Raw genomic sequence first — 25123 nt, 5'->3', positions numbered from 1 at the left:
AATGATTCAAAACATTCACTTCTATTCAGCAACACAAAAGAGAGAAAAATAAAACAGATAGAACCTGCAACCTGTCTCTGGGAAGACATGTGGACTATTGTTGTTTGAGGACCAACAATTACAATCAAGGAGAGTTCACAATTCACATCTGATGGAACCAGGTGTCAATTCAAAGTTACATAAAAGTTGAGCGGAACTGTCATTTTGATGTTCACTGGAAGAGGGTGGTCACCAACACCTCCACTATCCCACCCCATGAACTGGCATAATTCTGTGACAATCTGCTGGGTCATTCTCAGTCTGTGGTAACCACCATACCTTGGTCATCTGGAGGAAGTGGTATTGAGAGCAATTGGCTCTGGATCTCCTGTTGCTCCTCTGCATCCTGAGGAGTCCCTCATCTCTTCATGCGGTGACTGTTCGGCATGAATGTCGCTGCTGCTCCTGGCAGACCTGTATTTTTATTCATTCAGTGGATGTGCATGTCAGTGGGCCAGCATTTATTTCCCATTGCTAGTTGTTCTTGAGAAGGGCGTGGTGAGATTTCTTGAGCCGTTGAAATTCATGCACCATCAGCAGACCCACAATGTCCTTAAGGTGGGAATTCCACTATTTTGACCCAGTAACAGTAAAGGAATGGTGATATATTTAAAAGCCTGGATGGTGAGTGATTTGGAGGACAACTGATAGATGGTGGTGTTCCCATGTTATCTGATTCATTTGTCCTTCCAGATGGAAGGTGACATAGGTTTGGCTGGTGCTGCCTAAGTATCTTTGGTAAATTTCTGCAGTGAAAGTTGTGGCACATAACATTTGTGCCGCACAAATCCTAGGCAATGACCACCTCCAATAAAAGACAATTGTCCCTTGACATTCAATGATTTTACGATCACTGAATCCCCTACTTCAACATTGTTGAGGTGACCATTGACCAGAAACTCAACTGGACCAGCCACATAAACACAATGGCTACAAGAGCAGGTCTGAGGCTGGGAATACTGTGTTGAGTAACTCACTTCCTGACTCCTCAAAACCCATCCACTATCTATAAGACACAAATCAGGAACTGATGGGATACTCCCTCTTGCCTGAATGTTAGCAACTACAACAACAGTGAAAGAGATTGATACCATCCAGGACAAAGCAGCCGACTTGATTGGCACCCACAAACATCCACTCCCTTCACCACCGATGCTCAGTAGCAGCAGTGTGTACTATCTACGAGATGCACTGCAGAAATTCACCAAAGATCCTCTGGCAACACTTTCCAAAGCTACAAACACTTATACCTAAAAAGACAATGGCAGCAGATACATAGGACTACCAGCACCTTCAGTGTACCCTCCAGGCCACTTACTACCCTAACTTGGAAATATCTGTCACTTGTTCAAAATGCTAGAATTCCCTCATTAATAGCATTGTGGATCAACTGACAGCACGTGGACTGCAACAGTTCAAGAAGGCAGCTCACAGCCTCCTTCTCAAGAGCAGTTAGTACATACAATAAATGCTTGCCCAGCCAGCATTGCACACGTCCCACGACTGGATAAAAACAAAAATGAGATAACTGACATCCTACCAATATAACTTGACCAGCCATTTTTCCCCCTTTATTCCCATTGATTCCAGTGTTGCTAGAGTTCCTCGGTGCCACATTTAGTGAAATGTGTCCCTAATGTCTAGTGTTGTAACTCTCACCTCATCTCTGGAATTCAGCTCTTTTGTCCATGTTTGAACCAAGGCAGTAATGAGGTCAGGAGCTAAGTGGCTCTGGTGGAACCCAAACTGGGCATCATTGAGCATGTTACTGCTGAGCCGGTTGATAGAACTGTTGATGACACCTTCCATCACTTTACCCTGACTGAGAGAAGGCTGACAGGGTGCTAATTGGCCGGGTTGGAATTGGCCTGTGTTCTACCTGTCCGTCTTCCCTGGACTGACCTATCCCCTCCCTACCTCCCCACCCATACTCTCCTCTCCACCTATCTTCTTTTCTCTCCATCTTCGGTCCGCCTCCCCCTCTCTCCCTATTTATTTCAGAACCCTCTCCCCATCCCCCCCTCTGATGAAGAGTCTAGGCCCGAAACGTCAGCTTTTGTGCTCCTGAGATGCTGCTTGGCCTGCTGTGTTCATCCAGCTTCATATTTTATTATCTTGGATTCTCCAGCATCTGCAGTTCCCATTATCTCTGATACCACTAAACCTAAACCTTTTGCAATTTTTCACATTGACAGGTAGATGTCAGTGTTGTAGCCATTCTGCAACAGCTCAGCTGGGGTCATGATAAACGTGGAGCACAAGCCTTCAGTCCTATTGCTGGAATATTGTCAGGATCCAAAGCCTTTGCAGTAACCAATGTCTCCAGCCATTTCTTCATATCATAGCAACTGAATGAAATTGGCAGAAGTTTGACATTTGTGATTTTAGACACCTCTGGAGGCAGAGATCAAACAATCAGTCAGTACTTCTGCCAGATGATTGCTGTGAATGCTTCAGCCTTACCTTTTGCACTGATGTGTTGGCCTCCCCCATCATTGTGCTGTATGATATTTGTGGATTTTCCTCCTCCACTGAATTGTTCAAGTGTCCACTACCACTCATGACCGGATGTGGCTGGACCATAGAGCTTAGATCTGATCCATTGCAGAATCACTGAGCATCACTTTTTGCTTCTGCTGTTTGGATCATATCTAGTCCTGTTTGGTAGCTTCACCAGGTTAACCCCTCATTTTTAGGTGCTGCTCTTGGCATGCCCTCCTGCACTCTTCATTGAATCAACCAATCTTTCCCCAGTTCTCTGTGACTGTCAATTACACACCTTTCCCACAGTGACCCATCTCCTCTAAAGCATGAACATCTCCTCTGATATGTTGAGATCTCCCTTCACAATGATTGTGATTTCAGTATCTCAGCATGCTGCTTCCTATCCCCACAACTAAATTTCCCAACTTCCTCACCACAGCAATGGTCCCTGATGATGCTTCTTGGCATTCATTGAGCTCTTTGCCAGGAATGACGATGCTCTACCCATCTGGGCTGATTTTGATGGACAACCTGGGCTGATGGCCGACTAGGCCCCTGACTGCTAGTGTGCAGCTCTCTGACTGACTATGGTTTCTCAGATTGTTTGCATTCAACCTGCAGGGCAGACCGTGTCCCCTTTCCAGTCTGTAGTGATGAGGACCTCTGACCACAAACATGCCAACTGGCTGACTGATAGTGTCCAAGCTTCTGGAATGATATCAGAGGCTGCCCTTTATGTATTGTGCCAGGATGTCTTGACTGAAGCCTATATCCTTAGCCTTGACTGATGTCTACTCCTCATTGACACTGACACATGCCGATTGAGTTGATGCATTTGCCCCGTACGCTGCTGGCCCACGGTGGAGCTGTGACATTGAGGTAGCACTTCCAATGCAGCAATGTGTCCACCCCATTGACTGATGACTGCAAAAAACCATGACAGCCTGGGAGCAAATTCCTGCAGATGCTGGAATCTATACCAAAAACAAAAAATCCTGAAATCACAGCGAGTCGGGCAGCATCCGTGGAGAGAGAGCGAGCTAGATGAGTTATGTAAAAACGTTAGTTTGCTCCCTCTCCACAATGCTGCCTGAGACACTGTGATTTTCAGCATTCTTTGTTTTCAAACCATAACAGCCTGCTTGGTTTTGTGTCTGCGCGAAACAGAAAGGCAAGGTACTCTCATTAATATCTGGCTGATGGGACAAACAGCAAACGACAAGACAAAGCATACAAGTTGTGAGCACAGTGTGAGTGAGTGCCAAGAGAGCAAGCAAGCAGCCTGGAGATGTGGCCTGGTCAAATTAATGAGTGGGGTGCCTGCCCTTGTGTGTAAAATGTCCTGGAGGCAGCATTCCAATGAAAGATGCTGGCGCACTCCAAAATGCAGAACTGAAGTACAGAACCATGTTGCAAGTAGTTCAGAGATGTGCATTGAGGTTGGTGTGATGCTGGCAGATGTCAGATGCCAATGTCTGTGCTAGGGGGTGCATGCGATTGCCACCCATAAAGCACGCCCTGTTATGTTGGTGACTGCTGCCCAATAGGCAAGCTGGAGTCATACAGTCATAAAGTAATAGAATCATAGAGTACTACAGCATGGAAACTGGTCCATGCTGACCATGGTGCCCACTCAGCTAGTTCCAATTGCCCACATTTGGCCCCTATCCCTCTAGACCCTTTCCATCCATGTACCTATCCAAATGTTTTTTAAATGTTGCTATTGTACCTGCCTCAACCACTTTCTCTGGCTGCTCATTCCATATGCGCTTCACTCTCTGTGAAAAAGTTACCCCTCTGGTCATTCTTAAATCTTTCTCTCTCACCTTAAACCTAAGCTCTCTAGTTTTCAATTACCCATCCTTGGGGGGAGAAAAGTTATATGCATTCATCCTATCTATGCCCCTCACAATTTTATTCACCTCAATAAGGTCACCCCTCATTCTCCTATATTCTAAGGAATAAAGTCCTACCCTGGCCAACCTCGCCCTATAACTCAGGCCTACTAGTCCTGGCAATGCCCTCATAAATCTTCTTTGCACACTTTCCAGTGTAACTATGTCTTTCCTATAACAGGGTGACCAAAACTGTATACAATATGCCAAGAACGGCCTCACCAATGACTTATACAACTGTTACAGAATGTCCCAACTCCTGTACTCAGTGCCTCGACCGATGAAAGCCAGCATGCTAAATACCTTCTTCACCACCCTATCTACCTGTGACACCACATTGAGCGAACTATATACGTGTGCTCCTCTGTTCCTCTGTTCTACAACACTCCTCAGATCCTTACCATTTACCGTATAAGTCCCATCTTGGTTTGATTTTCCAAAGTATAACACTTCACACATCTGTATTGAATTGCATTTGCCAATCCTCAGCCCACTTCCCCATTTGATCATGATCCCTCTATGATTTTTGATAATCTTCCTCGCTATCAGCTCCTAATTTCGTACCGCCCATCAATTTACTAATCATGCCTTTTACATTCACAGCCAGATCATTTATATATACAAGAAATAACAAAGATCCCAGCACCGACACCTGTGGCACACCCCTGGTCACAGACCTCCAGTCCAAGAAACAACCCTCAATCACCACCCTCTGCTTCCTCAAAATTGAGCCAATTTTGAATCAAATTAGCCAGATGTCCCTGGATCCCATGTAACCTAATTTTGATGACTGGTCTGCCATGCGGGACCTTGTCAAAGACCTTACTAAAGTCAGTTTAGACAACATCCACTGCCCTACCCTCATTGATCCTCTTGGATACTGCTTCAAAAAACTCTAAAAGATTTGTCAGATGTGACTTTCTGTGCACAAATCCATGCTGACTATCCCTAATCAGACTTTGACTATCCAAATGTTGGCTAATACTGTCCCTCAGTATCTTCTCCAATAACTTGCCTACCACTAATATCAGGCTCACTGGCCTGTAAGCTCCCTGGCTTGTCTTTGTTACCCCATTTAAACAATGGAACAACATTACCCACCTCTAGTCTTCCAGAATTAGTGGCTAAACATGAAGCAAAAATCTCTGCAAGGGCCTCTACAATTTCTTTCTTAGCCAGCCACACTGTCTGAGGATGGACTTTATCAGGCACAGGGATTAATTCACCTCAATGCAATCTAAGGCTGCAAATATCTCCACTCTGGCCATATGTACGTGGTCCAACACATCTCCACTTGTTTCTCTTATTTCCTTAGCATTCATGATTCTCTCCTCAGAATATTCATTAAAAATTTCCCCCATCTCCTATCACTCCACACATAGACAGTCATACTGATCTTTAAGAAGGCCTATTCTCTCCCTAGCCACCCTTTTACTCTTAATATAGCTGTAGTACCTCCTGGAATTATCTTATAACCTTAACTGCCATGTCCGTCTCATACCGTCTTTTTGCTTTTCTTATTTCCCTCTTAAGTGTACTCCGACACTTTTTATAGTCTTCTAGGGATTCACTTGAGCCCAATAGCTTAAACCCAATGTCACCAGGAAATAGCTTTGACTTTCATATTGGTAATTCACCATTTTGTTGCTATCCAGTAGATAGGAGAATGGAACGCTGTATATTAATAAGGCTTAATTAATGAATAACAAGATGTTAATACATGCAAAAAGGTCTCCTGTTGCTCACAAGTGAGAATTTCATTGTGTCATTGAACACATGGTTAGAAAGTGGGTCTCTTTTCTCTCAAGGTTAGGAAGCTTCTACTTGGCCATCACACTCAGTTTTCCCAACTTTCTAGTCAATGCTTACATTGTTTAGTAATGGGAAGATCCTAATCTCTGTTAGTAACACCAGAAATCAAGCCCTAATATAGCTGTATCATAAGATTTTGCATTAATTCAGAACAGTTGGCATGGAAACTGCAATTTTCAAGTGTCTCCCAGGACAAGGGACCTCGCCCACTGTCAGCACATATGCTATTCATGAGAAGATCTGATACTCGATCTCATGACTCGAGATAAAGCCCCACTGACAGAGAACAGTTTGCCAATTTTAAATTACTGTTTCTGTTTGAAGTTAAAGTAGAAAGGACTTGGCTTTACACAGCAACATGCACAATCACAAATATTATATAGTCATGAAGATCATTTGAAGTATAATCACGGTTGAAATGTTAGAACTTTGGCAGGCATTTTGCACACAGATCACAGACACAGCTACCAAATAATCGGCTTGTTTATCCCGCATGAATATTGGGGCAGAATATAGGGAATGCTCCCTCATTCTTCTGAAAAATAAGGTCAAAGGGATTTTTTACAGCCAGGCATGTCTGAGAGGACAGACAGTGCAGATCCATTATCTACTTTGAATAACACCTCCAAGAATGCACAGGTAGTTCTGCTATAGCACGTGTTATGTTAACACGAATTGGCTGTAACACAATTGATGAATAGTGGACGCTGTTTGGATAATGCGAACTTCCTGCTGCACAGGTTTGGCAATTCTCTGTAGCACTTTCCCTATAGCATGCTTTTCTACGGTGATTTTCTATAGTGTGAGGTCACACAAGAATGCAACCATCATGTTATAGAACTACCTGTAGTAGATTCAACATATTGCATACGTACATACTGCTAATAACATACTACAAGCTCCCCTGTTAACCTTGCTAATGCGCAGTAGGAAATAGTAGTAACTATTCACTTAAACACTTAATCATTTTAAACCTTTTTTTACATTTATGCAGCTCTTTCCTCACATTTATTTCCATACAATAATACTTCTCTCATTTCCCACAGTCCATTTTCATTTTCCTTCCTAAGTTTTTATTATTTTTCTAGATTTAGAAACTCAGTAATAAAATCAGGAAGAGAGTTGTAAGAACAGTGTTCCAACAACATGAAACTGCATTTACCTATTCCAATAAAAATGATTATTGAGCCATTAGAGATTGTCTTTCACTGTTTGTAGCACTTGGTTTTGACAGTGTTCTAGGATGAGAAACTACCTACTGTGTGAGGTTTAGCTACCAATTATTTCAAATAAATGTTAATTTAAAATTTATTATTATTCTTGGGACATTTGAAAATACATTTGCGAGATTGGAGAAGGGTGACACACGCTTACCAATTGTTCCTTCTCATTGCCGAGCAATTCCTTACCTTGCCAAAAAAAATCACACAGTGATATGATTGAACCTGACAAACTTAAACACCATGGAGTCATGAAATGGAGCAATGCGTCATGACAGTTCAGGGTGTTTAAATATGTTGTGATATAAAATCATATTTCATTAAGTGCTGATAAACAGTGTCATTTTACTCTGGGGGCACCTAATATGATAGCAACTTCATCAGATTGGGTTGTTTTTTGATACATATTATATATGATATTTTAAACAAATTCTAATTTTGGTAAAATATTTGGGGCTGTGCTCATAGGTTAAGCTTGGAATTTAATATGTTTGGCTGAGAGCCCAGAATCCCATAAAAAGTTTTCTTTTCTTCATACATCTAGGGAGAAGTGAAAACTTTAATTTACAGCTTCTGCATAAAGTATGTGATGGATGAATAATCATGGAAAAGCCATGAGTTGACAGGGTGTGAGAGGTGATCTGGAGTGGGTGGGGCAGGGGCATGGAATTGGCATGCAGAATGGCTAGACGTGGCAGGCAGTGTGAGACCTAGAGCGTCTAAATTATTAACAAACATAAAAAAGCCTATCCATTTAAACTGCCCACTTTGGCACTAAACCAACCTGTGGCTACATGCAATCTGCTGGGCAGTAATCTTGGCTGATCTGATTTTAACCTCAACTCTTCATTCTTGCCTATTCTTGATAAACGTTCACCCCTTTGCTTAACAAAAATGTATCTACTTCTCCCTTGAAAATGAGGAAAGATTCTGCCTTCATTGCCTTATCAGGGAAAGGGCTCCAAAGACACTCAACCCTGTGAAAGATAAATATTTCTCCCTAACGTTGTCTAAAATGGTGAACATTTTTAAATTTGTAAACAGTGATCTTAAGCCTTTATTGCTCCATGGAAAATTAAAGGTAACGCCACTATAAATTATAAAATCAAAGGTAAAGGAGAAAGTAGGATTGCTGGTTAGTGATGGGATTGATTGTTACCAGAAAATTAAAGGAAGAGACAGAAAGTGTGAATGTCATATTATTCCATGGAACGATAAAAGTGTAGGGAAACTCAATAATAAACAAAGGCTTTGTATCTTAATGCATGAAACATTCAGAACAAAGTAGATGAACTGATGGCACAAATCACGGCGATCAAAGTCACAAAGGCTTTAAACCAGTTAAAGGTGGCGAGGGGGTCAAGCAGAGGTTACTAAAGTTACCAGAATAAGTAATAGGACAGAGAGTATCAAAAAATCTAATTTCCAGCATAGTAAATAAGAGGACAACAATGAGAAGGGGTAGTCAATGCAGGACTGAGGATGTAGCACTTAAGTGCACACAGTATACCAACCAAGGCAAATGAGCTTGTGACACAGAATGATATTGGTGGGTATGATGTTGTGGGCATCACAGGAATGTGGCTGTAAGGGTATCAGGGCTGGGGACTGAATATATAAGGATACCCACCCAATCGGAAGAACAGGCAGATGGACAGAGGGGCTGAGGTTGCCTTGCTCGCATGAAATAAAATTAAATTGATAATGAGAAGCAATATAGAGTTGGAAGGTGTACAATCTGTTTGTAGAGTTGAAAAACCACAAAGGAGAAAACTCCCTGATGGGAGTTATGTATGAGCCTCCTAACATTAGTCAGATTTTGAGGAAGGAAATACGTCAGAAGATTGAAAAGTCATGTAAGAAAAGCTTATTACAATAATAATGGGGGAGACTTGATGAGGGATTTTAACGTGATGGAACCGCTAGGGGTCAGAGACCATAATATGATAGAATTTACCCAGCAGTTTGACAGGGAGAAGCTGGAATTATAGGCAACAGTATGACAATTGAGTAACTACCAAGATATGATGGAGTTGCTGGACAGAGTTGATTGGAGGCCTAGCAGGGGAGATGGTGCAGCAGCAATGGAAGGAGTTGCTGGGGGTAATTCAGGAAGATCAGTGGGGAGCCAGAGGACAGGGAAGCCTTCAGTAGAGTGTTATTTTAAAAAACAATAAAGAGGAAGAGGATAAAGTATGATAGCAAGCTAGCTGATAATATGAAAGAAGATTGCAAGAGCGTTGTAGATATGTGAAGTACAGATAGGCAAAAGAAGTATTGCACAACTGGGAGACTTCTGCTGCACGTTTTTGAATTACCCCCAGAAACTCATCCATTGCTGCTCCATCGTCTTCCCTGCTAGGCTCCCCTTCCAATCAACACTGGTCAGCTCCTCCCTCATATCTTTGTAGTCACCTTTACTCAATTGTCATACCATTACATATATTTCTAGCATCTCCCTTTCAAACTGCGGGGTGAATTCCATCATTTTATTGTCACTGCCTCAAAAGGGGCCCCTTCGCGTTAAGATCCCTAATCAAGTCTGCCTCAATATACATCACCAAATCCCTAATGGGCTCTACTACAAGCTACTCCAAAAAAATCATTTCATTGACATTCTATGAAATCTATTTCTTGGGATCCATTACCATCCTAATTTCCACAGTCGACCTGCAGATTGAACTCCCCCATGATTATTGTCCCACTGCCAGACCTGACATGAGGCCACTCTCCATACTTGGCCAACAGCACTCATATGCTGGATTCAATGACGCCGTTCTCTGTTGCCACCCATCCCCCCTGACCTGAAAAAGAGCCTCACTCCTGACCTGCCTTCCCCCAAACTACCTTGTCACTTCCTTAATACTACACCATCCACCTTGTTACCAGCAAACTCAATATCTCCCAACGTCTCGGCTTGATCCTAAACACTCCTTCACTCATCACTCACCTTGCTCCCTTGTTACCTTGCAACCTGGCATCCTACTCCCGGATACCCTACCCCTTGGTATATATCCCCTATCCACTTGATACCTTTGCCCTGATACCATTCCCATACTTTCTTGGAATCTACTTATCTATCCCCGTACTTCCTGACATTTTACCCATACGCACTAGGCACCCTACACACCTACTGCATTACTTACCTGGCATCCTTCTGTTATCCACCTGGCACTTTACCTACCTAACTTCCTACCCAACTGGTACAATAACCTTACAATTACCTTGTGTACTTTCCCTTTCACAGGAGCTGGCAAAGTGGCTGTTTGCAGCACGTAACCTTTATACCTTAAAGTAAAGCAGCTGACTGCTGTCCAACGGGATCATGGTTTGTCTTTCCACGGCAGTTCTGCACAATGAGTGACCCATCACAGTTTCTGAAGGAGCCCTGATCATATTCTCACCAGAAATACAGAGACCTTTCATTTCATAAAAAAAGCAGGTTGAAGAGGCAATCTTCATGGGATTGCCAATCCTTAGAAAATCCAGCCCATCCTTTCCAAATCCATCCTGTCAAGTTTTCTCAGGATCTTGAATGTTGCAGTCAAGTCAAATTTTACTCTCTTAAACTCCAGCAAGTGCAAACCTAACTAGTTCAATCTTTCTTGATAAAACAACTTGCTTATTCTATCTTTCCTTTCCATTCACCTTTATTCCCATAAGCAGAAATTGGGTTTGATGGGAAAATTCTTACCACGGCATGTTGCTGAATCAGGAATGTTTCCCAAGCCAGTTAAATCTGATCCAGCTGAAGACCAAAATGCGGCCCAGGATCTCAGACAATGTAACATTTCCCTATGACTTTATGAAAGTATCAAACTAAATCAAAAGTTTGAGCCTCGAGTGTGAGCTCTGATTCCAAAGCTTGGTCAGTTATCAGAACTTTTTCTCTAGACGAATGCTTTTGGATATAAACTATTGTTTATTTCCACATGAATTAAACTGACTGCTCTTTGTTATTGTTAATTGTAAAAGAACTGTAGCAAATTTTCTACTTTTATTTCAGCTCATAATGAAAGCTATGTTTCATGTCTATTGCCTTGAGATTTCACAATGGCGCATATATTCTTTATTTTGGATCTCTTGGATATTTGAGGATAGCGCACACAGACACACAAACATCCATATGGTCAGTGATAATGGGAACTGCAGATGCCGGAGAATCCAAGATAATAAAGTGTGAAGCTGGATGAACACAGCAGGCCAAGCAGCATCTCAGGAGCACAAAAGCTGACGTTTCAGGCCTAGACCCTTCATCCATATGGTCAGCCTAGTTTAATTCTCATAAACATTCAAGTATTTTGCTAACAAAAGACATATGTGGATTTGCAATTCTGCTCATTGGCCATAAAATCTATGACAGGTCATGTAACTATTCAGTGGTCAACTCAGGGCTTAAATGCAAATAAGAAATATCACAAAACAGAAACGTGTAACCCCATTGTAATTAAATTATCAAAATGCATTGTCTCCTGCAGTATAGATTGATTGTAAACTTCAATTTAGAAGATTGGACCCTGAAAATTAATCATTTACTTTTGGATTGGAACTTCATCATTAATTGATTGGGTGGATGAATAGTTCCAGATAATTTGAGTGAACAGGAAGTGATTTGGCACATTAATATTCTATGAGGTATTTAGAACCAATGTTTCAGAACTGTCATTGCATGCTTGGAGATTAGAAAAGTGAAAATCTGTTTTTGACTTGCCACTTAATTTTGATCTGGTGTATTTTCTTTTTGTTCGAATATGTCTTGAATGCTTTGTCAGCCTTTGGAGTAGAAAATATAAATTGTATTCCAGAAATAGAGGATGGCCAAATTGCTAATCAGAATGAGGAATTTAAAGTAATTAATAGCAGCAGAGAAGAATTGTTGGAGAGCATTAAAGGACAAAAATCTGACAAAGTCTAAGGGGTATTAGAAGTCATCTGAGGATCCGAAATTAGGTGCATTGTTCATGTTTTTTCAATATATCCTCCTTATATGAACAGCTCCAGCAATTGTTAAAAACGTATTGTGCTATTCAAGAAAGGAGGGAGAGAGAAAATAAGGAACTACAGGACCATTAGCCTGACATCAGTCAATGGAAAAATGTGAGAGTTTACTATTAAGCAAGTCTTAACAATGAAATTGGAAAAATCCTTGCATGATCTGACCCAGTCAACTTAGTCTTTTGAAAGGGAAATTTATTTGAATATTTTGAAACTGTAACTAGCTGGGTCAAAAAACCAGAGCTAGGAAATGGATTCAAGTTCCAAAAAAAGACATTCAGTAAGGTGCCACTCAAAAGGTCTACATGCAAGATGGTAATGGGGAGTTTAGGGTGTTCTCGGGAAGGTGTAGTAATATATGAGCATGGATAGTGGGTGTAGCAATGGATAGGAAGTAGAACAGGGAGAAATGAAGCATTTTGAATCTGCTTGTTATAACTAGTGATGTGTAATAAGCATTAATGTTGGAGCCACTGCTATTGACATCTGTATTAATGATTTAGATGTAGATATTAAGACAAACATATTAAGTTTGCTAATGATGCAAATTAGGTGGGCAAGCATGAAATTATTCACTTTGGAAACAAGAATAGTAATGCAGAATCTTGCCTAAAATGCATGAACTTTCTCTACTTTGAAATTCAGAGAGACTTGGGGAGCATAGAAAACTTGAAAGCAAGTAAAGAGGTAATTAGGAAGGCAAATAGCAGATTAGCCGCAAGAGCAAGGAGATTAGTGGACAAGAATTGCAGTTGTACAGGGGTTTGGTGACACCACACCTGACACTGAACATGGTGCAGTGGAGGTTCATTAGATCAGATTTGAATTTGGCTTGTGACGAGAGGCTGAATGAATTGGACCTATGCTCTCTGAAGTTTACAAAAAAATTCAGTGGTAATCTCATTGCAATATATATGATTTTGAAGGGCTTGACAGGACAGAACTGAAAGATTGTTTCCCTTGGCTGAGGAAAACAGAGCAAATGGATGTAGCCTCAGAATTAGGAATCAATTAGTTAGAACTAAGATGATGATTTCCTGCCCTCATAATTGGTGTTATGTACCTAGAGAGATGTGAATGTTTCATAGATAAATGTGTTCCAAAATGAGATAGATGGAGTTTTTTATTTCTCAGGCATCAAAGAATATGCAAAAGGGACAGGCAATTGGTATTGAGGCAGAAGGTTAACCATGATCGATTGGGCTCTATTTTAGCATTTGGACTGAAATATTTTGGTGAGTGTCAGTGCCACCGATCCTTTTAGCTAGTATTAGTTTAGAATACTAATATCATCTGGGAAGGACACACACACAAAGTCATTGTCCGAAGGAAGACTTAGACTTGTTGATCAGTAAACTACTCAATAGCTGGTATATTTTATTTAAGGTACTTGATGTACTCTTATGAGACATTAGGCTCAACATTGGAGTAGATTCACATTACCACAACTGAAACCTTCTCACACAACCTGGGTAACAGACACAGAAAATTTCACTCAGCCCAGGAACAGCCTTTAATTTGCTAATGGACAGACCTTATCTGGAGATGCCAGTTTTCTTTCAAATACTAACAAATTTAGACAAGGTAACCCTGCTGTTATTTATTAAGTTATTCTTTTCTTAAGGAGCAGAGGATATGAATGTTTAGGTCGGGAAAAGTCATGTTACAATTGAATGCAAATTCTGTATAAACGTTTTTAGAAACGTGGATCTGAGACAATCTTAGTGTTGGTTTTATTCCACACCCTAAAATCCTAATCACTAAACAATAAATGAAGAATTGATTTCACTTGGCTTTATATTTTATCTGTAAATGTTTACTGATGGAAGAATGTTTTCGCCCTTCCCTCGAACTCTTCTTCTCCACCTAACCCTTCTTTCTGGACTCATTAGTCTTACTGGAGCTTTAGTACAATTTATATGTGAAGATCCAATAATTCAGGAGAGGTTTTATGGTTACAAGAAAGTTTGATGCAATTTGGTATAACAATAGTTTTCATTGATTGAAATTTGTATTCATTTTCTGGTATTTAGGAGGATCCTCCCGTAATATAATTGCTAACTGCCAGCATTATTATTGATTACCAGAAGAGTCGGAGTCAAAGTTATTATTATTTATTGTTTTATTTAATGGTTTTGAACTAGAGAGAGAGAATCAAACATTGCAGATAATTCCAAACTTGGTGAGCTTCCATCTTGGCAGCAGCTACTGCATCAATGATTTCTAAATTCTCCAGAAGGTAATAAGGTCAAAACTGGATATAGGAAGCTTCTTCTTTTGGGCTGTATGAAGGAGGAGGTATTGCACATCTGAAGAAGGTCAGGCAATTAATAAGCCTTTGGAATATTGTCATTCCACTTTCTGCTCTCCTGTTCATCATTCATACATCTCAATGCCTCCAAGCTACCTTTTTCCACCCTAGCTGTAATGGGACATTAAGTAATTACTGCAGGCCTTAAGTTTAAGGCTTCAGTAGGTTTGTGATTAACACTATTGAGCAATACGTGACTGGTGTAACAAGTTGTATGCTTGCAGAGCAGCATGTGATTGTATCTAAAAGTATTTTGTTGATCAAACTGCCACGTATTTGTGTTCTGGTGAAAGGTCACAGTTCTGAAACCCAACTCTATTTCATATTCCATAGTTGTAGCTCGACCCGATGAGTGCTTCCTGCTCTCTATATTTCAGATTTCCAACATACAGCAGTTTGCTTTTGTGTATTTTTGATTATCTTCACCATTTCAACTCATCCAAAGAAAAGGAATATTTCTAAAAAAAGTCAACATTTATTTCTTAATTGTCCCAAAGAAGTTGTGGCTGAGCTGCTCTGTTTCATTCCATTTCTGCCCTTCATGTATAGGGACACCCACAGTGCTCTCAGGAAGGGACTTTCAGGATTTTAATTGAGCACCAGTCAGAAACGGACTACAGTTCCAAATAAAGAAGTTGCCATGTGTAGTGTTCCTGTGTATTTGCTGCCCTTAACCTTCAAGGTGGTAGAGTTAAAGAGTCATAGAATTATGCAGTAAAGAAACTGACCCTTTGGTCAAACTTGTCCATGCCGACCAGATATCCTAAATTAATTAGTCCCATTTGCCAGCATTTGGACTTTAGCCTCTAAACCATTCTGATTCATATACCCATCCAGATGCCTTTTAAATGTTGCAATTGTAACCACCTTCACCACTTCCTCTGGCAGCTCATTCCATACATGCACTACCCTCTGTGTGAAAAAGCTTCCCCTTTTGTCTTTTTCAAATCTTTCCCCTCACACCTTAAACCTATGCCCTCTAGCTTTAGACTTCCCTAGCCTCAACCACAGGCTTTAGGAAGCCAGGAGGACATTTACTTGCTACAGAATTCCTAGCCTCCATCTTGCTGTTGTAGCATTGTATTAATATAGTGGGTCCAATTCAGTTTGTGTGCTATGGGAGCTCACGTGATTTTGTTAGTGGGGGATTCCGTGTGGAAATACCATTGAATGTCAAGGGCTACTAAGAGATGAGCAGATAGTTAGCCTTGTTTTTTTTGCCTCAGAGTCCTCCAAGGCAACCTCCCATTCAAGAGTTCACTCTGTGAAACAGGACAAGATGTGCCTCTGTTTCCTCTTCCAGGAGGTGCACAGAGGCAACTCTGAGATTCATAGCCTGAAGCAAGAAGACAGTTAGCTCATGTCATCAGTTTACGGGTTTCAGTCATCTCCTCTTTACCATGGATTCCTCTTACCCGTCCCGCTACATGTCTATTTCCCATCAGGGTGATCTCAGGCTCTTCACTTTTTCCTGGAAAAATGGCTTGAACTGTCTCAATCTACCACCACCCTGTCTGGCCAAGCTCGTCCAAAAATTCTCTTTTAACTCCTCTCACTTTCTTCAGGCCAAAGGGATGGCTATGGGTATGCGTACAGGCCCCAGTTACACCTGTCTCCATTTGATGTACATGGAATAGTCCTCATTCTAGTCCTATTCCAGCTCCCACCCACAACTCTTTCTCTGGTATATCAATGATATCATCAGTGTTGCTTCCCTCTCTGGTCCAGAATTGGAAAAGTTTATCAATTTTGCTTCCAATTACCACCATACTCACTTTCACCTGGTCCAAATCTAACTTTTCCCTTTCCTTACTCAACATCTCTGTTTCTAATTTTGGAGTTAGGCTGGCAATCAATATCCAGTGCAAACACCAACTGACCCCACAGTTATCTTGACTGTGCATTCTCACATCTGCTGCCTTTGAAGACTCTACTCCATTCTCCCAGTTCCTCCATCTCCATCATATCTGTTCTGATGATACCAACTTTGACACGAGGACCTCTGAAATGTCCATTTTTTGCCTCAACCAAGGATTCCCCAGTGCCATTGTTGACAGGGCCCTCAGCCAGGTCTGTCCCATCTCCCGCACTTCAGCCCTCAAGTCCTCTCTTCCCTCCCACAAAAGTGATAGGGTGCCCCCTGTTCTCACCTACTATCCCACCAACATCCACAACCCAGAAAATTATTGGTTGTCATTTCCACCACCTCCAGTGGAAGGCCACCACCAGACACATACTTCCCTTCCCTCCCCTGTCAGCCTTCCGCAAGGACTGTTCCCTTTGGGACACCCAAGTCTACTCCTCCTTTAATTCCAACACAATCCCACACCCCTTGGCACCTCCCCTGCAACAACAGAAGGTGTAGCACCCACCCGTTTACTTCCACCCTCTTCAGTATTCAAGGGCCTAAACACAGCTTCCAGGCAAAACAGCATTTCACCCGCACTTCACGTAATGTAGGCTACGGCATTCAGTGCCCACACTGTGGTCTCTACACTGGGGAAACAAAGCATAGGCTGGGTGACGTCTTTACAGAACACCGACACTCTGGCCAGAAAAAAGACCCTGAGCTTTCTGTTGCCTGCCACCTCAACACACCACCTTATTCCCTGGTCAACATCTCTGTCACAGGCTGGCTGCAGTACTCCAACGAAGGTCAGCACAAGCTGGAAGAACAGTTCAACAATTTTAGAGCTTAAATACTTTCCCCATGTTTTCCCTTACCTCTACACACCAGATCTTGTTGTCACATGGTTTGCTATTATACAGGACCCATTTTTAGCCACTAATAGTCTCCAATAGCAGCCCTTCATTCTCTTAGGCTGACATTTATCAACACCTTTGTCTGTCCAACTGTCCTTTTGTCTTTTTCTTTGTGCTCTATCTCCATTTATTGTTTACTTCTTAGCCCCTCCCCCACCCTATCTTTTGCACCTCCCATGAGTTCTGAAGAAGGGCCACTGGACCTGAAACATTAATTCTGATTTCTCTCCACAGATGCTGCCAGTTTTTCCAGCAATTTCTGTTTTTGTATCTGATTTCCAGCATCCACAGTTCTTTTGGCTTTTTAAAAATTTACTAATGTCATCGCCGTCTGATATTTCGAGATCAAATAAATCCTTCCATGTCCGACTGTATGTCATGAAGCCCATAGGCTGCATGGCCTGCCGATCATTCACATTTTCCATTATGGAAGTCTGAGCTGGTATTTCGCAGGGAAAGTCTGGACAACTGCTAACTGTGAATGAGCTGAGTGAGGCCAGCCATTCTTTGTAGAAGAGTAAAACTCCCAGAAGCGAAGACTTGCCGGCCAAGTTGCATTTGACTCTATGTGATTTGATTGGCTGTAGCCTGACAGAGATGTATGAGATAATTCTCAACTCCGCCTTCCTGCATTTTCCTTATGTCTCTTAATTCCATTACTGATTAAGGATTAGTCTATCTCAGCCTTGGATACACTTACAGACCAGCCTTGACAACCATCTAAAACGTAAGGGTCCACAGATTCACTACCTTTGCCAGAAGGGATTCCTCTTCTTCTGTTTCTTACATTGGTGACCCCTAACACTGAGATTATGATCTCTGGTCCCAGAGTCTCCCATACGGGGAAACAGGATCTCAGTGTCTACTCCGTCAAACATCTAAGAATGTTACACATTTCGATCAGGTGGCCTTTTATTCTTCTAAACCCCAATGAATACAAGCCCACCATACTCACTCTTTCCTGTTCACAAAATTCCTCTATACCTCAATTAACCAAATTAACCTTGTGTGGATTTCCTTCAATGACATTGTATCTTTCCTTGGGTAAAGGGAGCAAGCTGCTCACAGTATCCTAGGTATTGTTTGGTATAGTTTTTGCAAGATTTTCCTACTTTGATTTTCTAATCTCTTTGAACTAAAGATCAAAATCCCATTTACCTTCCTGACTACCTGCTGAACCTGTGCACGAGCAATTTGTAGTTCATGTGCAGGGACTCGCAAATCCCTTCGTGCTATAGCTTTCAGTCGTCTTTTTCATCTTAAATTATATTCAGATCTTCTATTCTTCCTGCCAAAGTGCATGATCACACATTTTTCTGCATTACATTACATTTGCCAAGACTTTGCCTGCAGGTATCACCTATCTGTAGTCCTCTGCAAATTCTTTGTGTCATCCTCAGCTCTTGCCTTCCCACCTATTTTTGAGCAATCTGTAAACCTGGATATAATACATTAACTTTCCTCATCTAATTCATTCATATAATGATTATGGCCCCAGCACTGATCCTTATGGCACTCCATTAGTATCCTGAAAAAGTCATACTTTTCCCAAATGACGGTCTTCTAATAGTCAGCAAACACTCTATCCATGCTAATATATTGTGTGCAAAATATCAAAGTGTAGAATAGGAGAATGGACACCTGCTTCATAACCTGTTCCAGGAAAAAGTCTTTGACAGAATATCACAAATGTCTATGATGGAGGGGTATTCCAAAATGGGATTTGGGGATGAAATCAGCAATTGAATCCAACCTCTCTGCACAAACAACAGTCGCACAGTTTCAATCAAATGGGAATGCTTCTCAATCAAATCCAGAGTCAGACAAAGCTGTCTTCTTACACTGAGCAACTTGTGTGTTGAATAGAACCATTTGCTGAATTTATCATGAAGGTGGTTCAATGGTTAGCACTGCAGCCTCACTGCACCAGGGACCCAGGTTCGATTCCAGCCTCGGGTAACTGTCTGTGCGGAGTTTGCACATTCTCCCCATGTCTGCGTGGGTTTCCTCTGGGTGCTCTGGTTTCCTCCCACATTCCAAAGATGTGCAGGCTTGGTGGGTCAGCCATGTTAAATTGCCCATAGTTTTCAGGGGTGTGTGGGTTATAGGGGGATAGGTCCGGATGCGATGTTGCAAGGGGCGGCGTGGACTTGTTGGGCCGAAGGGCCTGTTTCCACACTGTAGGGGATCTAATCTAATCTAAGATAATCTGATTTAAGGTATCCTAAGCAGTAGAGGCCTGAAGATCTAAGCTTCCCTCTACACGGACTATGCCACTGTATGCTGCACAGACTCGTGAGCATCTGTGACCAGTTTGGTCTCAGGAGTGTACGTGTTTAAACTGTTTATATTTGTGATCAGGCCAGCCTTAAAAATCCAATGTACCCCATTGATAATTGGGACACGCTAATTTTATAATAGATCTCTGTATTTCTAATTTATGTCTGATAATTTATTTTTTTTATATCGATGCATTTTTAAAAGAAATTTTGTATATTTTCCATAATTAGCCTATAACTCAGACCAGGCTGGAGCAGAAAGAATAATAAAACAATAAACAATTTGACTGCAGAGATTTTATGGTGTTCTTCATACAAGGGTCATGTTCTTTTATGACAATGGCAATGATTGAAGCCATAGTTTTCTGCAGCTTTGGTGCCTACATAACTCACACAAAGAGCCTACCAGATTTACTTGTTCCAGGTGAAATAGACATAACGTTTAAGTTTAGTTTACTATAACATATAACACCAAGTGGCATAAAACTGAATGACATTAACTCAACCTCCGTGCATGTTTGCAATCACATTCAAAATTGAATATGCCTTGTTTACTTGACAGCAACTATAATCTATACTACAGTTTTAATGCAATAGAACTTGCAAAGATCATTCACTTCAGCATGATTTAAAATATGATTCCCAGCCAACGCACAAAAATCATTAAGAATTATTAAGGTTTAGAAGGCCATCGAACCCATTGTCATAGAGTTATAGGCTCACAGAAGTGTACAGCATGGAAACAAGCCCCTTGGTCCAACTTGTCCATGTAGAGCAGGTATCCTAAATAAATTTAGTCCTGTTGGCCAGCATTTGGCCAATTTCCCTCTAAAACCTTCCTTTTCATGTACCCATCCAGCTGCCTTTAAAATGTTGTAATGGTGCCAGTCTCCAAAACTTCCTCTGGCAGCTTGTTCCATACACACACCACGCTCTGCATAAACAAGTTGTCCCTTAGGTCCCTTTTAAATCTTTCCCCCTCATCTTAAACCTACACAATCTAGTTTTAAACTCCCCTAACCTGGGGAAGAAACCTCATCTATATTCCCTATCTGTGCCCCTCATGATTTTATATACCTCTATAAGGCCACCCACCAGCCTCTGACTCTCCAGGGAAAATAGCCCCAGCCTATTCAATCTCTCCCTATAGCTGAAACCCTCTAACCCTGGCAGCATCCTTGTAAATCTTTTCTGAACCTTTTCAAGTTTCACAACATCCCCCATCTCCTGCAGTTCCACACATAAGTGGCCTTGCCAATCTTTAAGGGTCCACGCTGACTCTCTAAGTGAGTATAATGACTTAGTGCCAACCTCCTGCCTTTTCCTCGCACCCCTGCATTTTGTTTCTATTCAACAAAGCATCTAACTCTTTCTTGAGTATTTTAATTGAACCTGCATCAATCACATTTCTAGGCTTTATATTGCAGGCCTGAACCACTTGCTGCATGAAAAGGTTTTCTTCTCACATCACATTCTTCCTTTTGTAACTCACTTTCAATCTGTATCTTCTTATTGTCCATCCTTTTACAAACAGGAGAAGTTTCTCCCTATCAACTGTATTCAAATATTTCATGGTTTTGAAAACTTCTATCTCATCTCCTCAAAAGAGGAGAACAATCTCAACCTCTTTAATCTATTCTCATAACTGAAGTTTCTCACACCTGGAATCATTCTTGGTCAGCCATGATCATAATGAATGATGGTTCTGGCTCGAAGGACCGAATGGCCTATTCCTGCACCTATTGTCTATTGTCTATTCTTGTAAATCACTTTTGCACTCTCTCAAACCACTGGCATCCTTCCTCAAGTATGGCGTACATAACTATTTGCAATACCCAAGGTGAGGTCTAACTGTTGAGTTATACACATGCGGTATTACCTCCTTGCTCTTGTATGCTATTGTTCTATTAATAAAGCACTTGAAATTATATGCTTTAACAGCTAGTTTCTCCACTTGTTTTGCCACCTTTGACAATTTCTATACATATACAACCAGGTCCCTCTACTCCTGAACCTTCTTTAGCATTATATTCCTTTTAATATCTCTCCATGTTCTTCCGACCAAATTAATCGCCTCTCATTTTCCCACATTGAACTACATCTGCCACCCATCTGACCATTCCACAAACTATGTCCTTTTAGATTTTTACACTGTCCTCCTTATGGTTTACAATACTGCTAAATTATGTATCATCTTGAAATGTTGAAATGGCCGCCAGCTTACTAAGATCTAGATGATTAGTTTATTATGAACAGCTAGGGTCCCCATATAATTCTAGGGGAACTCTGTTACAAGCCTCCCTTCAAGCTGAAAGATTTCCACTGACCATTATTGTTTATCTCTTGTTACTCAGCCAATTTTGTACTCATGTTGCTACTGTCTGTCATATTCCATGAGTGATAGCTTTTCTCTATTATGTGCACTGTATCAAATTTTGGAACATGAAAAGATATTAAAATGCTCACTTGGTCAAATAATTACATTTAAGGAACCTTAAAGGAGGAAAGTGAGGTACAAGGATGGGAAGGAAGAGAAGGGAATTCCAAAGCTTAAGGCCCAGAAAGCTGAAAACTGACAGAGGGATCAGTATGAAGGACACTTGGGAGTCGTGAGTTAGATATGTGCAGTTGTCTTGGTGGGGTGTGTAACTGGAAAAGATTTCAGAAATAGAGAGTGTCTTGAATGGTCAGGTTTTGAGGCAATAAAATCATAGAATGAGAATATTCGTGATGGAGTGAAGATGGAATCATGGTTGGACAAAACAAATGGTGCTGGAAACTGTTTTGGTGCTAACATGAATCTGTAGTCAGGTGCTAATCCTGAGATCAAAAGTAATACTGAAGTTGTGAACAGTCTGCCACAGCCCGAGTATCAGTGGGAGAAACAGTAGCTTGGGAACTAGGTTTGACACAGGGACCAAAGGCAATTTGACTTACCTGATATTTAGTTGGAGAAAATTTCTCATCTAGTGGATGTTAGTCAAAAATTCTGGTATTTTGGCAAGAATGGGAAGTTGGAAGAAAGCATTGCAAGAGGTAGTGATGACATTGATCTGAGTGTCACCAGGGAATGTGTGAAAATTCGGCATTAGGTTTATAGAACATAGAACATTACAGCACAGTACAGGCCCTTTAGCCCTCGATGTTGTGTCGACCTGTCAGACCGATCTCAAGCCCATCTAACCTACACTATTCCATGTACGTCCATATGCTTATCCAATGATGACTTAAATGTACCTAAAGTTGGCGAATCTACTACTGTTGCAGGCAAAGCGTTCCATTCCCTTACTACTAGGGATGATGTTGTCAAGCAATAGCATGCAGAAAGGAAATAGAAGGGGACCAAGTATAATTTTGTTTTGAGAGACACCCCAGGCAGTAGTTGGTGTTGGAAAGAGAATCATTGCAAGTGGCTATCTAGTAAAATTGGTAAGCAGGCGAATGTAGTCCCATCCTGCTCAATAACGAAGGAGAGAAGTTGGAAATAGATGGTGAATAAATGGCTGAAAACAAATTGAGAGAATGAGGAAGAATAGTTTACATTTGACACAGACATACAGGATGTTTTTTTTTACTCTGATAAGAGCCATTTGGGCACAGTTGTTGGGGCAAAGACTTGGTTGGAGGGATTGAAACTGGATTTCTAGAAAAAGTGGGCATTGGTTTGGGAGGTGATAATATATTCAAAGACTTTGGAGAGGAAACAGTAGGCAGGATCAAGGGACTTTTTGTTGGAGAACCATTATAACATTATAAAGGAAAAACAGTTAAGTAGTTGCTATCAATATTAGTTATCATTTCGACAGACATCCAATTGTTCATAGTCATAGTATGATGTTGAATTATGAAATGATACATCTAACAATCTGGTTTCAACACAAGTACTGCTGAAACCTGGTTAAACATTAACTACAAATCAAATAAACTTCTAGCGACCCAGATACCATTAGCCCTTAAAGTTGGCTGCGAATTCCTATAAATTTAGTACTTTATTCAAAATGCTTTGATATTTTTACGTATTCCTTGTTTTACATGAAAAGGAAGCAAAGAAAGAAAACATATTTTTGATAACTATGTGCTTTGATGCAATTCTTTCTAAACCGTGCAATTTCACTGAAATCAATAAACTGACGTAAATGAAAACCTTATGACAATTCAATGATAGCTAAAGATTTAGCAATTTATATTAATTGCTTTTAATGCAGACAATGTGTTATAAATAACTCATAATTAATGAGTTATAAATACTACATTTATTTATTGTGTGATACAACTGAAATTCACTGAGTTTTGTAATTCATTTTCATTTTGCTGGTGGAATTTGGATTTGTGATCAATATTTAGCAATTGTTTGAGTATTTTTGGCTTGTTTTAAAGCAGAAGAATTATTAGAATTAGTCAAGTTGATATTCTGGTTAAAGCACAGCCTTAAATACATCAAACTCCTGTGCTATACAAGAAAGTTCATCAATGCATCAAAACTCACCGCTATTTGATGGCAGTACTTTCAGGCTGTCAAACTCAAGCATGGTATAAGACGAATCCAATGTTTCTGTGTAATCAGGCCTACTCATATCCATCATGTGTTCACAAAGCTTCATTATTGTGAGCTGAAAACCAAATCATAAGCCATCGATCACAGCTTCAATGGTTAGGGAGGAAAAGTGACAAGCGGTGTGCCTGTCAATTCCTCACCAACTGCAGACAAATCCCCAAAAAATCCCTACATGTTCAGGTTGAGCATTGAAGTTCTGGAAACCTAATCCACTGGCACTCCCAATACCGTCTTTCTCATAATATGAGCATATGACTCTGATAAGCCTTGAATCTATCTAGATACCCAACATCCCTGTTTTCATGCAATCTGCTTATCTGTTCTACTGTGTACACAACATAAAAGGTGTAATACCTTATTGGTTTTTGTAGAGCCACCCATGCAAATTATTCCTAAACAACCAGTAACATTATGGCATAAGCAGTTAAACAGAGCAACATTTTTTTTTAAGTCCAGGCCATGACTTCAAATGTTATCCGCTATGACTGCTTAATCTCATTATTTTAAAATAGCAGCAAGGCAGGATTTTCTGCATAGTTACTGTCAGGCCTTAAAGAAGCCACTTGCGTGATCTCAGTGTAGGGCAATCAGAAAATTGAATGGGGTGTTCTATCTAGTTGTTGGTTCAATTGCCCAGCCACATGGGGAAACAGCTGTTCTTTCTGTCAGAAAACTCTGATTATTCAAAATGACATAATTCCCCCAATGCAAGGATAGGTTGTTACCACAAGCCATACATCCTACAGCTTTGTACTCAATATCCTGGCAAC

At 40.9% G+C, this 25123-nt stretch overlaps 1 protein-coding gene across 2 annotated transcripts in view; it reads right to left on the bottom strand.

Annotated features, from left to right (window-relative positions):
- LOC125460102 (hepatocyte nuclear factor 4-beta-like) overlaps positions 1 to 24665 on the bottom strand; it is an 82004-nt gene extending 57339 nt beyond the window's left edge. For both annotated transcript variants that reach the window (XM_048547210.2, XM_048547211.2), the window contains exon 1: positions 24285 to 24665. In XM_048547210.2, the coding sequence (XP_048403167.1) occupies positions 24285 to 24399 (115 nt within the window). In that variant the 5' untranslated portion in view covers positions 24400 to 24665. The remainder of the gene's footprint in view (positions 1 to 24284) is intronic.
- Between the last annotated feature and the right edge of the window lie 458 nt (positions 24666 to 25123).

This window comes from Stegostoma tigrinum, chromosome 16 (genome assembly GCF_030684315.1).
Source record: "Stegostoma tigrinum isolate sSteTig4 chromosome 16, sSteTig4.hap1, whole genome shotgun sequence".
Lineage (NCBI taxonomy): Eukaryota > Metazoa > Chordata > Chondrichthyes > Orectolobiformes > Stegostomatidae > Stegostoma > Stegostoma tigrinum.
The sequence above is the reverse complement of the archived record's forward strand: the minus strand, read 5'-3'. Positions and strand labels throughout refer to the sequence as shown.